Source organism: Bombina bombina, chromosome 5, assembly GCF_027579735.1.
Source record: "Bombina bombina isolate aBomBom1 chromosome 5, aBomBom1.pri, whole genome shotgun sequence".
NCBI lineage: Eukaryota > Metazoa > Chordata > Amphibia > Anura > Bombinatoridae > Bombina > Bombina bombina.
In genome coordinates this window covers 845,375,401-845,393,468 of record NC_069503.1, presented here as the reverse complement: position 1 = coordinate 845,393,468, position 18,068 = coordinate 845,375,401, and the positions used below count along the sequence as shown (strand labels likewise).

The following is an 18,068-nucleotide window of genomic DNA, read 5'->3' as shown; positions in this document are numbered from 1 at the left end:
AGGGACTTCCCCCAAGGGGAAGGTTCCACAGGTCTCAGTTGTCTTCAGACCACATAAAAAGACAGGCGTTCTTACTTTGCGTAGAAGACCTGTTAAAAATGGGAGTGATTCATCCTGTTCCATTGAGAGAACAAGGGATGGGGTTCTACTCCAATCTGTTCATAGTTCCCAAAAAAGAGGGAACATTCAGACCAATCCTAGATCTCAAGATCTTAAACAAATTTCTCAAGGTCCCATCTTTCAAGATGGAAACCATTCGAACTATCCTTCCTTCCATCCAGGAAGGTCAATTCATGACCACGGTGGATTTAAAGGATGCGTATCTACATATTCCTATCCACAAGGAACATCATCGGTTCCTAAGGTTTGCATTCCTGGACAAACATTACCAGTTCGTGGCGCTTCCTTTCGGATTAGCCACTGCTCCAAGGATTTTCACAAAGGTACTAGGGTCCCTTCTAGCTGTGCTAAGACCAAGGGGCATTGCAGTAGTACCTTACCTGGACGACATTCTAATTCAAGCGTCGTCCCTCCCTCGAGCAAAGGCTCACACGGACATCGTCCTGGCCTTTCTCAGATCGCACGGCTGGAAAGTGAACGTGGAAAAGAGTTCTCTATCCCCGTCAACAAGGGTTCCCTTCTTGGGAACAATTATAGACTCCTCAGAAATGAGGATTTTTCTAACAGAGGCCAGAAAGACAAAGCTCCTGGACTCTTGTCGAATACTACATTCCGTTCCTCTTCCTTCCGTAGCTCAGTGCATGGAAGTGATCGGGTTGATGGTAGCGGCAATGGACATAGTTCCTTTTGCGCGCATTCATATAAGACCGTTACATCTGTGCATGCTCAGTCAGTGGAATGGGGACTATACAGACTTGTCTCCAAAGATACAAGTAAATCAGAGGACCAGAGACTCACTCCGTTGGTGGCTGTCCCTGGACAACCTGTCACGAGGGATGACATTCCACAGACCAGAGTGGGTCATTGTCACGACCGACGCCAGTCTGATGGGCTGGGGCGCGGTCTGGGGATCCCTGAAAGCTCAGGGTCTTTGGTCTCGGGAAGAATCTCTTCTACCGATAAATATTCTGGAACTGAGAGCGATATTCAATGCTCTCAAGGCTTGGCCTCAGCTAGCGAGGACCAAGTTCATACGGTTTCAATCAGACAACATGACGACTGTTGCGTATATCAACCATCAGGGGGGAACAAGGAGTTCCCTAGCGATGGAAGAAGTGACCAAGATCATTCTATGGGCGGAATCTCACTCCTGCCACCTGTCTGCTATCCACATCCCGGGAGTGGAAAATTGGGAAGCGGATTTTCTGAGTCGTCAGACATTGCATCCGGGGGAGTGGGAACTCCATCCGGAAATCTTTGCCCAAGTCACTCAACTTTGGGGCATTCCAGACATGGATCTGATGGCCTCTCGTCAGAACTTCAAAGTTCCTTGCTACGGGTCCAGATCCAGGGATCCCAAGGCGGCTCTAGTGGATGCACTAGTAGCACCTTGGACCTTCAAACTAGCTTATGTGTTCCCGCCGTTTCCTCTCATCCCCAGGCTGGTAGCCAGGATCAATCAGGAGAGGGCGTCGGTGATCTTGATAGCTCCTGCGTGGCCACGCAGGACTTGGTATGCAGATCTGGTGAATATGTCATCGGCTCCACCTTGGAAGCTACCTTTGAGACGAGACCTTCTTGTTCAGGGTCCGTTCGAACATCCGAATCTGGTTTCACTCCAGCTGACTGCTTGGAGATTGAACGCTTGATTTTATCGAAGCGAGGTTTCTCAGATTCTGTTATCGATACTCTTGTTCAGGCCAGAAAGCCTGTAACTAGAAAGATTTACCATAAAATTTGGAAAAAATATATCTGTTGGTGTGAATCTAAAGGATTCCCTTGGGACAAGGTCAAGATTCCTAGGATTCTATCCTTCCTTCAAGAAGGATTGGAAAAAGGATTATCGGCAAGTTCCCTGAAGGGACAGATTTCTGCCTTGTCGGTGTTACTTCACAAAAAACTGGCAGCTGTGCCAGATGTTCAAGCCTTTGTTCAGGCTCTGGTTAGAATCAAGCCTGTTTACAAACCTTTGACTCCTCCTTGGAGTCTCAATTTAGTTCTTTCAGTTCTTCAGGGGGTTCCGTTTGAACCCTTACATTCCGTTGATATTAAGTTATTATCTTGGAAAGTTTTGTTTTTAGTTGCAATTTCTTCTGCTAGAAGAGTTTCAGAATTATCTGCTCTGCAGTGTTCTCCTCCTTATCTGGTGTTCCATGCAGATAAGGTGGTTTTACGTACTAAACCTGGTTTTCTTCCAAAAGTTGTTTCTAACAAAAACATTAACCAGGAGATTATCGTACCTTCTCTGTGTCCGAAACCAGTTTCAAAGAAGGAACGCTTGTTGCACAATTTGGATGTTGTTCGCGCTCTAAAATTCTATTTAGATGCTACAAAGGATTTTAGACAAACATCTTCCCTGTTTGTTGTTTATTCAGGTAAAAGGAGAGGTCAAAAAGCAACTTCTACCTCTCTCTCTTTTTGGATTAAGAGCATCATCAGATTGGCTTACGAGACTGCCGGACGGCAGCCTCCCGAAAGAATCACGGCTCATTCCACTAGGGCTGTGGCTTCCACATGGGCCTTCAAGAACGAGGCTTCTGTTGATCAGATATGTAGGGCAGCGACTTGGTCTTCACTGCACACTTTTACCAAATTTTACAAGTTTGATACTTTTGCTTCTTCTGAGGCTATTTTTGGGAGAAAGGTTTTGCAAGCCGTGGTGCCTTCCATTTAGGTGACCTGATTTGCTCCCTCCCTTCATCCGTGTCCTAAAGCTTTGGTATTGGTTCCCACAAGTAAGGATGACGCCGTGGACCGGACACACCTATGTTGGAGAAAACAGAATTTATGTTTACCTGATAAATTTCTTTCTCCAACGGTGTGTCCGGTCCACGGCCCGCCCTGGTTTTTTAATCAGGTCTGATAATTTATTTTCTTTAACTACAGTCACCACGGTACCATATGGTTTCTCCTATGCTATTATTCCTCCTTAACGTCGGTCGAATGACTGGGGTAGGCGGAGCCTAGGAGGGATCATGTGACCAGCTTTGCTGGGCTCTTTGCCATTTCCTGTTGGGGAAGAGAATATCCCACAAGTAAGGATGACGCCGTGGACCGGACACACCGTTGGAGAAAGAAATTTATCAGGTAAACATAAATTCTGTTATTTTTGTACTGGCAGACTTTCTGCCAGTACTTAAGATGGCGGGGGAGGGAAGGGAGCTGTTTGGGAGGGATCAGGGGGTGTGATGTGTCAGATGGGAGGCTGATCTCTACACTAAAGCTAAAATTAACCCTGCAAGCTCCCTACAAGCTACCTAATTAACCCCTTCACTGCTAGACATAATACACGTGTGATGCGCAGCGGCATTTAGCGGCCTTCTAATTACCAAAAAGCAATGCCAAAGACATATATGTCTGCTATTTCTGAACAAAGGGGATCCCAGAGAAGCATTTACAGCCATTTGTGCCATAATTGCACAAGCTGCTTGTAAATGATTTCAGTGAAAAACCTAAAATGTTGAAAAATATTACGTTTTTTTTTATTTGATCGCATCTGGCGGTGAAATGGTGGCATGAAATATACCAAAATGGGCCTAGATCAATACTTTGGGTTGTCTACTACACTACATTAAAGCTAAAATTAACCCTAGAAGCTCCCTACATGCTCCCTAATTAACCCCTTCACTGCTGGGCATAATACACGTGTGGTGCGCAGTGGCATTTAGCGCCCTTCTAATTACCAAAAAGCAACAACAAAAGCCATACATGTCTGCTATTTCTGAACAAAGGGGATCCCAGAGAAGAATTTACAACCATTTATGCCATAATTGCACAAGTTGTTTGGAAATAATTTCAGTGAGAAACCTAAAGTTTGTGAACAAAATTGTGAAAAAGTGAACATTTTTTTTTTATTTGATTGCATTTGGCGGTGAAATGGTGGCATGAAATATACCAAAATTGACCTAGATCAATACTTTGGGATGTCTTCTAAAAAAAAATATATACATTTCAATGGATATTCAGGGATTCCTGAAATAATGTAACTAGCGCTAATTTTGGAAAAAAAGGGGTTTGGAAATAGCAAACTGCTACTTGTATTTATGGCCCTATAACTTGCAAAAAAAGCAAAGAACATGTAAACATTGGGTATTTCTAAACTCAGGACAAAATTTAGAAACTATTTAGCATGGGTGTTTTTTGGTGGTTGTAGATGTGTAACAGATTTTGGGGGTCAAAGTTAGAAAAAGTGTGTTTTTTTTCCATTTTTTTCTCATATTATATAATTTTTTTATAGTTAATTATAAGATATGATGAAAATAATGGTATTTTTAGAAAGTCCACTTAATGGCGAGAAAAACGGTATATAATATGTGTGGGTACATTAAATGAGTAAGAGGAAAATTACAGCTAAACACAAACACTGCAGAAATGTAAAAATAGCCTTGGTCCCAAACGGACAGAAAATGGAAAAGTGCTGCGGTCATTAAGGGGTTAAGGCAGTATTTGGTAGGATGTCCTTCAGGCAGTTGTCTCAGGTTGATTTTGTTTTTGCCTGTTGGTTATTTTTAAATTTCCTTTTTTAGGCTCTATTGGGGTTGTGGATTTAATTTCTCAGTGAAATAAAAAATGTTTTTTTTATGTTTATTATGTTCTTACTCGTGGACTCCACAGCTTGGATATTGGTTCCCAGGAGTAATAGATTGTGGACTCTCACCACCTATTCTGTATGAAAGAAAACATCCTTTATACTTACCTGATAAATTTAATTTCTTTCATGATGGTGAAAGTCAACGAGACCGCACCCTGTATTTTTCAGTGTTTTTGTTTGTGCAAATCTTTTTTTTTTTCCCCTGCTCCTATTTTCTTTACTTTTCCTTTCTCTTTGCACCCAGATATGTTAGACTGAGGTACTGGTGAGATGGGAGGGGTTTTATAGAGTTCTTGGGGTTTGGGAATCTTTGTCTCCTCTTAGTGGTAGGGAAACGTTATTCCCAGGAGTAATGAATTGTGGATTCTCACCACCATGAAAGAAATTAATTTATCAGGTAAGCATAAATTGTTTTATTGTGAAGAAACAGTAAGTAGTAGTACCATACAGTTTTAAGAAATGATCAAGCTTTAACCCAATTTTTTTTTATTTTTTATCTTCACATGTTGTAGGGGAGCCTTCGTGCTGTGACAAACTTGGTGAATGGCTGGAAAGTGGCCTGCGTGTTGCTTTTACTAGATGGGGCTCATTCTGTGTCCGTAATCCATGGATTGTTGTCTTCTTCTCTGTTGTTTTTATTGCGGTTTGCTGCTCGGGGCTAAAGTATATGAAGATCACTACAGACCCAGTGGAATTGTGGTCTTCTCCATACAGCGAAGCTCGTCAAGAGAAAGACTACTTTGACACACATTTTGGGCCATTCTTCCGCACAGAGCAGCTGATCATCACTGCACCATATACCAGGCCAGATTCATATAAACCTTATCCGTCTGGGAGTATTATCCCTTTTGGGCCACCTCTGTCGTTGAACATTCTGATCTGGGTAAGTTAATTATTATAAAGAGAGATGCATTTGTTTGATGAGTTAGTAAAATGATAGTGAGGGAAATATATGCTAAATCTAGAGAGTATGTAATCTAACACCATTGCTATAGGGTGCCAAGTCAGGTATATCAATAGTCAATTACAGAAGAGGACTGCACTCACTGGATTTGGTATATAAAATAAAAAATTTATTAAGGTGACGTTTCGGGGTACGCAAACCCCTTCTGTCTGGTCTGAGGAAGGGGTTTGCGTACCCCGAAACGTCACCTTAATAAATTTTTTATTTTATATACCAAATCCAGTGAGTGCAGTCCTCTTCTGTAATTGACTATATATTTTTATATATATATATATATATTTATTTTAATATACTCACACTATACTCTGCTCTTCATCTTCTGTTGTTTGTTATAACCTCCATAAGGAGGATGTTGGGCTTGTGAACTTTTTAGAAATGCTTTAACATATTTCTTTCCCAATAAAGGGTGAAATGTGCCACTCAGAAATCTATCAGTATTCTAGCTACAGAAATATGTGCCAGGCAAAGTTAAAGGGACAGCCAAGTCCAAAAAAACTTTCATGATTCAAATAGGGCATGTCATTTTAAACAACTTTCCAATTTACTTTTATCACCAATTTTGCTTTGTTCTCTTGGTATTCTTAGTTGAAAGCTTAACCTAGGAGGTTCATATGCTAATTTCTTAGACCTTGAAGGCTGCCTCTAATCTAAGGACATTTTGATAGTTTTTCACCACTAGAGGGCATTAGTTCATGTGTTTCATATAGATAACATTGAGCTAATGCATGTGAATTTACCATGGAGACAGCTCTGATTGGCTAAAATGGAAGTCTGTCAAAAGAACTGAAATAAGGGGGCAGTCTGCTGAGGCTTAGATACAAGGTAATTACAGTGGTAAAATGTGTATAATTATAACTGTGTTGGTTATACTAAACTGGGGAATGGGTAATTAAGGGGTTATCTATGTTTTAAAACAACAAAAATTCTAGTGTTGACTGTCCCTTTAACCACTAGAGTTCAAACCAGCATTTTGTTTCAGTGAATTGTTCTAGATTAAATTTGCTATAGTTAGACCATACTTGAATAAAGGAGTCCATAGTAACAATCGTATCAGAGTGAAACTAGCCAGGTAAACAATGTGCCAAAGTGTACAGCCAATAAATATTTCGGAAGAACCTAAAAGTATGAAATTTTGGGCAAAAAAAGTATAGCTTCCTACAGCAATTTGTCATGTATGCAGTGTTAAGAGATATCAGAAATGTATACAAAGGTGCAACTCATGCACATAAATATGCCAGAAACTCTTCCAGTATCTAGTTTTCTGGAAAAGTAGCTGATTATCTAATGCTTCCAAACAAAAACAATTCTGGGTATAAATATTTAACATGGCTGGTCACCCTGTATTTTACCGTATTTCCCCCCTTCACTCTTGTCTCCTTCCTTTTTTTAAGGTTTTGGATTTGCAGAATGCTATTGAGAACTTAACTGCTACTTATAATAATGAAACTGTAATGCTTAAAGACATCTGCCTGGCTCCTCTAGCACCATACAACAACAACTGCACAATTCTCAGTGTGCTCAACTATTTCCAGAACAGCTACTCTGTCCTAAATCATACTGAATGGGATGAAGATCATTTCTTTATTACTGCAGATTATCACACTCACTTTCTGTACTGTGTTCAGTAAGTTCATTTCACATTTTTTTGTCTGCAGGTTATGATACTACTACTACTTTCTCTGACAGACTCAACTCGCTTTCCAGATTGAGAATAGAATTGGATAAAAAAAATATATATACATATGTTAAGTTCAGTATTTAAGAATATAGAATATAACTATTGTTTTATTCAATGGTTTTCTTTATTACGTTGTTTTCTCATTTTTAATAACCTGGATTTATCGCAGACTTGTTCATAATATATGTCGGGATACAGTACAGCCATCCAATTGTTTATGGGCACCCACTGGTCCAAACTGAACGTTGTCTCAAGTTGCGAGCAAATAGCATTATTTTTTTATAGCAATTCTAAAATGTTCTGGTTCTAATACCCCCAATGGTAAAACCTGGACACTGCCTCTTTATCAGTGTGGTGAGCCCAGTCTAGCACTGTATGCTTTTGCCTGACAGATGTTGGTTTGCAGTGTTTAGTTCTTCCTACTAAGTTGTAGTCTTTGCCTCCACATATTTCATCTAGGTCTCCAGCATCTCTGAATGATACAACACCTCTGCATGACCCCTGTTTAGGAACCTTTGGTGGGCCCATATTTCCTTGGCTGGTGCTAGGTGGCTATGATGGTAAGTAGTCAGTGTTTTGTTTTTCTTGTTTTTTTTTTTTTAATTTCTGCATAAACCATACATACACACACACACACACATATATATATATATATATATATATATATATATATATATATATATATATATATATATACTTTCATGAAGAGAAGAGGCACAAACGGGACTTAGTTAAAACAAAATGTATTAATAGTTCATTAATTCAGTCAGTCAACGTTTCGGACCTCACAGGGACCTTTATCAAGACTGTTCTATGCAAGAGAATACAACAAAATAAAGGAAAAAACACAATTAGTTCCACTAAGAGTAACACACAACACTAAACAAAGCTAACAAACATAAGACATATAAAGAACAAAGGAAAAAGTGACAACGGAAAAAAAAATAGAAAAGTAAAAAAATGATGCCTGGAAAATACTTAAATACACAAAAAATGAAGTTTCATGAGCTGTGCATAGGTATCCCCATATCTGCTAGTAAAGTATACATGCTAAGGTCCAAAGCCCTTCAGACAGAGGTTGCACATGTACGTGTAATCAGATTTAGCTGAAAACATTTCAATTCATGCATATAGTAGCAAACGTGCTTGTAAATTAACAATGGTGAAACCAAGAACAAGGTCTTACAGCTCATCGCACTGACTCTGATGTAACTAGTTCAATAAATATACAACTTGTACACAGATACAGATCAGATCATAGAGGTGACAAATGCATAACTAGATACTAATAAAATACAACGCACAAAAAGCAAAACAAGTGGGGACAAGGACAAAAAACTTAATAAGTAAATTCTAAATGGAAATCAAAAGGACTTATAGGGTCAAAACAGATTAAAAGATTAAAAAGACTCCTATCCTCACTAGCGATGTCCACACATATTAATCAATGTTTACACAATGGTATAGGCATATGTATATATATATTAGTGTAAAACACCTTCTGCAAAAAATACCTTGCAATAATGTGCTTAAATGAACATGCAGAAAAAACACCCAATATGATTAAGCGTGTTTGTTACTAATGTAACATGTGTACCAGTGTATCATGTCAAGCGTAGCGTTCCTAGACCCTGGCAGGTAAGTATATGAAAACCGGTGATCAGGTAACTATCGTGTAAGGCCCAGTTTTCAGGAACCCATGTGCCCCAAAAGTACAGAGAATGTCAGAGCAATTGGCAGCATGTTATAATGGATCAATTGGAGGATCACAGTTTAAAAACAACCAGGTGGTCACACATGTAGATTTACTTACCTCCATAAGAGGATGTGTATAGTACTCAGCGGTGAGCAGATTGTGATCTGCGCCACCCTTAAATACCGTGTAGATTGCGTGGCGTTGACGTATATGACATCATGAGCCGGGCGTCTGAATCCCGTAATTTTATTGGGGTAGTCATGGTAACTATTGAAAACAGTCTTCAGTGTAAAAGAGTTTAGAGGTACGGTGCTAAAGGCTATCGAATAGGCGGATGTTGCCGTGATTTGAAACGTTTCACTTGAGTGAAAAGTACAGAATCACATATGTATATTACCATTGGGAATAATATCTAATCACTAGGAAATACGAGTCACTTAGACTAGTGTATGCTCACTGAGGTATATACATATACATAAACACCGAGTAGGAATGCAAATATCACTTTAGCAAGGTGATGTATCTGTAGGAAGAGATGTAGCCCTGTATCACCAAGTGTTAACGTTTGCAGGGGTACAACATTTGGTCTATGTTAATGAATGCAAAACTAAACAAGTGCAAACAATGGACATGTATGAACAAAGTATGGCGTTGCGGAATCTGTTGGCGCTCTACAAATAACCGATAATAATAATAATAAGGGAGGAAGGAGTTGGATGTGTACTGTAGGTGCTGTGTGGGTGTGTGTAGAGTCATCACTTAAGCAAGTAGGCATTGATGGTGTCTGTTGAGTGTGACAAACAGTTTAACAGATACACTTAATTTGAACTACATGATTGCATTTAGTTCTATAGGGGATAAAGGTGTTGTATATGACCCGAGAGAAGAGTATAGTATTCAATATGGGAATAATGGTTAATATTGTTAGGAAAACCTAATTGTAGTCCAGATAGTATAGCAAGAGCCCCAATAGTAAAACATATAGTGTGACATATGTTATCTCAATGGTATGTTAATACTATATAGATTACAACAGTTAGTAGAACAAAGCATAGTCAATGCTGGTATTGAGTCCCTTGGGTAATAGTGTTTCCAGTCGGTGAATCCACCTTGCTTCCTTCTTTAGCAGTTCAAAGTTTCTGTCACCCCCTCTTCTTAATGGTGTTATCCAATCGATAAGAATTGTTCTTAACATGGCTACTGTGTGTCCCTGTTTCATAAAGTGGCGTGCCACAGGTTGGTCACTTTTTTTTATCTTTTATGGCCTTCCTAATTGCACTGCGATGATTCGCTAGTCATTCACGGAAGGACGTGCTCGTCTTGCCCACATAGTATAGGCCACATGAACAAATGATCAAATATACTACATATTCCGTTGTACAGGTAATCTGTGTTGTATCTGTATGGACTTTCCATTATGTGGGTGGTGACACTTCGCACCTGTTACGAAGGAGTTACATGTGATGCAATTAACACAGCTGTAGCAGCCTTTCGTGGGTGTTGGTAACCAAACTTTTTGTTTCATATCCGGCTCAAAAGTTGTTTTGACCAGTACATCACGAAGATTGTTGGTTCTATTGTATACCATTCTTGGTGGTGGTTGGTTATAGAAGGGAAGGGTTGGATCTTGGTTCAAAATGAACCAATTTTTTACTATAGTTTGTCGGATGGATCTGCTAGTAGGGTTAAACGTAACCATCATATTCATGCGTTCTTCTTTCATCTTCTCTCCAGTTCCTCTGGTAAGAAGATCAGTTTGTGTCAGATTCCAGGTGTCCTTCATGACCTGTTCCACTTCAGTTTGTTTATATCCTCTTTGTATAAATTTCAGGCTCATTGCTTCTAGTTGTTTTTCTTTATTATTCTTGTTGCTGTTATTACGGATCACACTCATCATTTGCGATCTGATGATTCCTTTCTTAAGTGCTGGTGGATGGAATGAGTTGTCCATCAGTAGAGAATTCCGGTCTGTTGGCTTAGAATAGAGGGTTGTACCAATTCTGATCTCTGGGTTAGTTATATCCTTATATATATATATCAATGTCTAGAAAATGGATGGTATGTTTGCTGTGTTCCATCTTGAATTTAATGTGTGTGCCTCTTCTCTTCATGAAAGTTTCTTCCTATCTACCATAGAGCGCACCCAGGCAACACAACTTACAGTGAGTGCTTGTATCCTAAAACTAGAAAATATTTGAATATATTCTTTATAGCACCCTGCAACGCCACACAGTGGCATGAAGCAATCTACGTTCAACCCTAAGGTGAACACACACACTACACGTGGAGCACACAGCAAGTACACATACCCTGGGCAATGAACAGGATGACTGCAGTGACACTTTAGCATACACTGATGAGGACGCCAACAGAATTCTACAAGAATGTGAACAAGGCCAAATTGGAGAGATACCTATCAACTTATTCTATAAACTATTAAACCTGAAGAGAAGGGAAATAGACTACAAACTACATGCTAACTATATAGCAGACTACTACAAGAGGAAAATGATACCAAGGGGCCTAAGGATGAAGAGCATCCCAACCATCGGAAGAAACAACACTGAGTTCTGCAAGAAAGGGTACAGTATTCTTAATAAATGTCCGTTTGATCTGATGCTACTTATACTTGAAGTAACTAGACTTAAGAAACAAATTGGAGGAGATATAGGGGTCCCAGAACAAACCAAACTGGATACATACGGAACGATCCGAAAGAGGACTGGATAACGAAACTCAAGGATAAAGTCAACAAGTAGCAACAGGACCTAGTTAACTTCAAAAACAAGAAGCAACTGACAGTTGAAGGTGACTACAGGGAGAAGAATGTCTATGCGTGGCTGACAGGAAAAACATCTAATAGGAGGTTCAATAGGAATAGAAAAACGAGCAAACCAATCAACACAATAGCAGTGGAGCTGAAACTAGTGATCAAGACACAGATAGTACCCGGCCTAGTAGGGACAACAAGATTAGGATTACATCTAAACCACCAACCCAGGTTCAAAAAAAGGGAGGAAGAAAAGAACCAGAACCCACACCAGAAGGGGTGGACAAGGCAAGAATAACCCAATCAGGAGCTGCCCAGAAGATGTAGTAGTCAATTTGAGCACAAGGGCCATTACAGACCTGGAGAATGAGGTCCTCAAAGGTCTGAGCTTTGTTCCCACGCCAAAGATTTTTACCAACCATGTTGAATTAAATAGGCTACAGAGACAGCTAAAACTTAGAGTTCTTCAAGACAGAGCAACAGACAAAAGACAATCCCTTCTATATAAAAAGCAAGTTTGAACCCATCAACACCCACCCGGCCGTAAAAACCTATACTAAAGTGTGCACACAGGAGAAAAAGCCAGCAAAAGATTCAAAAATAGAGGACAAAACCTCAACATTGCACAAAGAAAAGCATTAAAAAAACTTGTTGGAAGACACATCCATTGTCATACGCCCTGCTGACAAGGGTGGGGGCATTGTCATATTGGACTATGCATACTATAGGAATGAACTCTTGACACAATTACAAGATGAAGAAGTATACAAAGTGCTAGCATCTAATCCAACTTCCGTATACAAAAGGGCGGTTGATGATGTCATCTCCATGGCAATCCAAAACAGATACATAGATGAGAAACTTGGAGAGTTCCTTGCAACATCACATCCTAAATGCCCTATAATCTATACGGTTCCAAAGATACATAAGTCAATCACTTGCCCACCGGGAAGGCCGATAGTGTCTGCAAGGGGGTCTTTATTCCAACCTATTGCTCAGTATATAGATCACTTCTTACAACAGACGGTCAAACAAACTACATCCTTTTTATTAGTCTCCAAATCTCTAATTACAGCAATGAACTCTATTCAAAACATCAACCAGGATAGTTTTTTTGTGACCCTTGACGTCAGCAGCCTATACACCATCATTCCACACAATATAGGCATTGAGGCAACTAAAGAATTTCTCACTAAAGACACCATGTACTGCGGCCCTCCAATAGAATTTCTTCTTGACCTTATACACCTATGCTTGACTCACAACTATTTTAAGTTTGAGAACAAATATTATCTACAGCAAATGGGCACCACAATGGGCTTGAATATGGCACCAGCTTATGCCAATCTATTTAGGGCCTGGTTTGAGAACCAGTACATATACTCAAGCAATATGGACAACATCAGCATTTACCGCAGATACATAGATGACATCTTCCTCATTTGGAATGGTAAGGAGGAAGAACTACTATAATGGTTTAATAGAATTGATAATGCACTGCCATATGTTAAATTCAAGATGGAACACAGCAAACATACCATCCATTTTCTAGACATTGAGATATATAAGGATATAACTAACCCAGAGATCAGAATTGGTACAACCCTCTATTCTAAGCCAACAGACCGGAATTCTCTACTGACGGACAACTCATTCCATCCACCAGCACTTAAGAAAGGAATCATCAGATCGCAAATGATAAGAGTGATCCGTAATAACAGCAACAAGAATAATAAAGAAAAACAACTAGAAGCAATGAGCCTGAAATTTATTCAAAGAGGATATAAACGAACTGAAGTGGAACAGGTCATGAAGGACAACTGTACAACGGAATATGTAGTATATTTGATCATTTGTCCATGTGGCCTATACTATGTGGGCAAGACGAGCACGTCCTTCTGTGAACGACTAGCGAATCATCGCAGTGCAATTAGGAAGGCCATAAAAGATAAAAAAAGTGACCAACCTGTGGCACGCCACTTTATGCAACGGGACACACAGTAGCCATGTTAAGAACAATTCTTATCGATTGGATACCACCATTAAGAGGAGGAGGTGACAGAAACTTTGAACTGCTAAAGAGAGAAGCAAGGTGGATTCACCGACTGGAAACACTATTACCCAAGGGACTCAATATCAGCATTGACTATGCTTTGTTCTACTAAATGTTGTAATCTATATAGTTTTAACATACCATTGAGATAACATATGTCACACTATATGTTTTACTATTGGGGCTCTTGCTATACTATCTGGACTACAATTAGGTTTTCCTAACAATATTAACTATTATTCCCATATTGAATACTATACTCTTCTCTCGGGTCATATACAACACCTTTATCCCCTACAGAACTATATACAATCATGTAGTTCAAATTAAGTGTATCTGTTAAACTGTTTGTCACACTCAACAGACACCATCAATGCCTACTTGCTTAAGTGATGACTCTACACACACCCACACAGAACCTACAGTACACATCCAACTGACTCCTTCCTCCCTTATTATTATTATTATTATTATTATCGGTTATTTGTAGAGCGCCAACAGATTCCGCAGAGCCATATTTTGTTCATACATGTCCATTGTTTGCACTTGTTTAGTTTTGCATTCATTAACATAGACCAAATGTTGTACCCCTGCAAACGTTAACACTTGGTGATACAGGGCTACACCTCTTCCTACAGATACATCACCTTGCTAAAGTGATATTTGCATTCCTACTCGGTGTTTATGTATATGTATATACCTCAGTGAGCATACACTAGTCCAAGTGACTCATATTTCCTAGTGATTAGATATTATTCCTAATGGTAATATACATATGTGATTCTGTACTTTTCACTCAAGTGAAACGTTTCAAATCACGGCAACATCCACCTATTCGATAGCTTTTAGCACCGTACCTCAACTCTTTTACACTGAAGATTGTTTTCAATAGTTACCATGACTACGCCAATACAATTACGGGATTCAGACGCCCGGCTCATGATGTCATATACGTCAACGCCACGCAATCTACACGGTATTTAAGGGTGGCACAAATCACAATCTGCTCACCGCTGAGTACTATACACATCCTCTTACGGAGGTAAGTAAATCTACATGTGTGACCACCTGGTTGTTTTTAAACTGTGATCCTCCAATTGATCCATTATAACATGCTGCCAATTGCTCTGACATTCTCTGTACTTTTGGGACACATGGGTTCCTGAAAACTGGGCCTTACACGATAGTTACCTGATCACCTGTTTTCATATACTTACCTGCAAGGGTCTAGGAACGCTACGCTTGACACGATACACTGGTACACATGTTACATTAGTAGCAAACACGCTTAATCATATTGGGTGTTTTTTCTGCATGTTCATTTAAGCACATTATCGCGAGGTATTTTTTGCAGCAGGTGTTTTACACTAATATATATACATATGCCTATACCATTGTTTAAACATCGATTAATATGTGTGGACATCCCTAGTGAGGATAGGAGTCTTTTTAATCTTTTAATCTGTTTTGACCCTATAAATCCTTTTGATTTCCATTCAGAATTTACTTATTAAGTTTTTTGTCCTTGTCCCGACTTGTTTTGCTTTTTTTGCGTTGTATTTTATTAGTATATAGTTATGCATTTGTCACCTCTATGATCTGATCTGTATCTGTGTACAAGTTGTATATTTATTGAACTAGTTACATCAGAGTCAGCGCGATGAGCTGTAAGACCTTGTTCTTGGTTTCACCATTGTTAATTTACAAGCACGTTTGCTACTATATGCATGAATTGAAATGTTTTCAGCTAAATCTGATTACACGTACATGTGCAACCTCTCTCTGAAGGGCTTTGGACCTTAGCATGTATACTTTACTAGCAGATATGGGGATACCTATGCACAGCTCATGAAACTTCATTTTTTTGTGTATTTAAGTATTTTCCAGGCATCATTTTTTTACTTTTCTTTCATGTAATTAGCAAGAGTCCATGAGCTAGTGACGTATGGGATATACATTCCTACCAGGAGGGGCAAAGTTTCCCAAACCTCAAAATGCCTATAAATACACCCCTCACCACACCCACAATTCAGTTTTACAAACTTTGCCTCCGATGGAGGTGGTGAAGTAAGTTTGTGCTAGATTCTACGTTGATATGCGCTCCGCAGCAAGTTGGAGCCCGGTTTTCCTCTCAGCGTGCAGTGAATGTCAGAGGGATGTGAGGAGAGTATTGCCTATTTGAATGCAGTGATCTCCTTCTAAGGGGTCTATTTCATAGGTTCTCTGTTATCGGTCGTAGAGATTCATCTCTTACCTCCCTTTTCAGATCGACGATATACTCTTATATATACCATTACCTCTGCTGATTCTCGTTTCAGTACTGGTTTGGCTTTCTACAAACATGTAGATGAGTGTCCTGGGGTAAGTAAATCTTATTTTCTGTGACACTCTAAGCTATGGTTGGGCACTTTGTTTATAAAGTTCTAAATATATGTATTCAAACATTTATTTGCCTTGACTCAGAATGTTCAACATTCCTTATTTTCAGACAGTCAGTTTCATATTTGGGATAATGCATTTGATTTAATCATTTTTTCTTACCTTCAAAAATTTGACTTTTTTCCCTGTGGGCTGTTAGGCTCGCGGGGGCTGAAAATGCTTCATTTTATTGCGTCATTCTTGGCGCAGACTTTTTTGGCGCAAAAATTCTTTTCCGTTTCCGGCGTCATACGTGTCGCCGGAAGTTGCGTCATTTTTTTACGTTATTTTGCGCCAAAAATGTCGGCGTTCCGGATGTGGCGTCATTTTTGTCGCCAAAAAGCATTTAGGCGCCAAATAATGTGGGCGTCTTATTTGGCGCTAAAAAATATGGGCGTCGCTTTTGTCTCCACATTATTTAAGTCTCATTTTTCATTGCTTCTGGTTGCTAGAAGCTTGTTCTTTGGCATTTTTTCCCATTCCTGAAACTGTCATTTAAGGAATTTGATCAATTTTGCTTTATATGTTGTTGTTTTTTCTCTTACATATTGCAAGATGTCTCACGTTGCATCTGAGTCAGAAGATACTACAGGAAAATCGCTGTCTAGTGCTGGATCTACCAAAGCTAAGTGTATCTGCTGTAAACTTTTGGTAGCTATTCCTCCAGCTGTTGTTTGTATTGATTGTCATGACAAACTTGTTAATGCAGATAATATTTCCTTTAGTAAAGTACCATTGCCTGTTGCAGTTCCTTCAACATCTAAGGTGCAGAATGTTCCTGATGACATAAGAGATTTTGTTTCTGAATCCATAAAGAAGGCTATGTCTGTTATTTCTCCTTCTAGTAAACGTAAAAAATCTTTTAAAACTTCTCTCCCTACAGATGAATTTTTAAATGAACATCATCATTCTGATTCTGATGACTCTTCTGGTTCAGAGGATTCTGTCTCAGAGGTTGATGCTGATAAATCTTCATATTTATTTAAAATGGAATTTATTCGTTCTTTACTTAAAGAAGTTCTAATTGCTTTAGAAATAGAGGATTCTGGTCCTCTTGATACTAATTCTAAACGTTTGGATAAGGTATTTAAATCTCCTGTGGTTATTCCAGAAGTTTTTCCTGTTCCTAATGCTATTTCTGCAGTAATTTCCAAAGAATGGGATAAATTGGGTAATTCATTTACTCCTTCTAAACGTTTTAAGCAATTATATCCTGTGCCGTCTGACAGATTAGAATTTTGGGACAAAATCCCTAAGGTTGATGGGGCTATTTCTACCCTTGCTAAACGTACTACTATTCCTACGTCAGATGGTACTTCGTTTAAGGATCCTTTAGATAGGAAAATTGAATCCTTTCTAAGAAAAGCTTATCTGTGTTCAGGTAATCTTCTTAGACCTGCTATATCTTTGGCTGATGTTGCTGCAGCTTCAACTTTTTGGTTGGAAACCTTAGCGCAACAAGTAACACATCATGATTCTCATGATATTATTATTCTTCTTCAGCATGCTAATAATTTTATCTGTGATGCCATCTTTGATATTATCAGGGTTGATGTCAGGTTTATGTCTCTAGCTATTTTAGCTAGAAGAGCTTTATGGCTTAAGACTTGGAATGCTGATATGGCTTCTAAATCAACTCTACTTTCCATTTCTTTCCAGGGTAGCAAATTATTTGGTTCTCAGTTGGATTCTATTATTTCAACTGTTACTGGCGGGAAAGGAACTTTTTTACCACAGGATAAAAAATCTAAGGGTAAAAACAGAGCTAATAATCGTTT

At 39.1% G+C, this 18,068-nt stretch overlaps 1 protein-coding gene across 1 annotated transcript in view; it reads left to right on the top strand.

The window, feature by feature from the left end:
• Window positions 1-18,068, top strand: part of NPC1 (NPC intracellular cholesterol transporter 1) — a 322,060-nt gene that overhangs the window by 146,804 nt on the left and 157,188 nt on the right. The window contains exons 8-10 of the mRNA XM_053714975.1: window positions 5,224-5,594; window positions 7,067-7,299; window positions 7,813-7,913. Of these exons, the coding sequence (XP_053570950.1) occupies window positions 5,224-5,594; window positions 7,067-7,299; window positions 7,813-7,913 (705 nt within the window). The remainder of the gene's footprint in view (window positions 1-5,223; window positions 5,595-7,066; window positions 7,300-7,812; window positions 7,914-18,068) is intronic.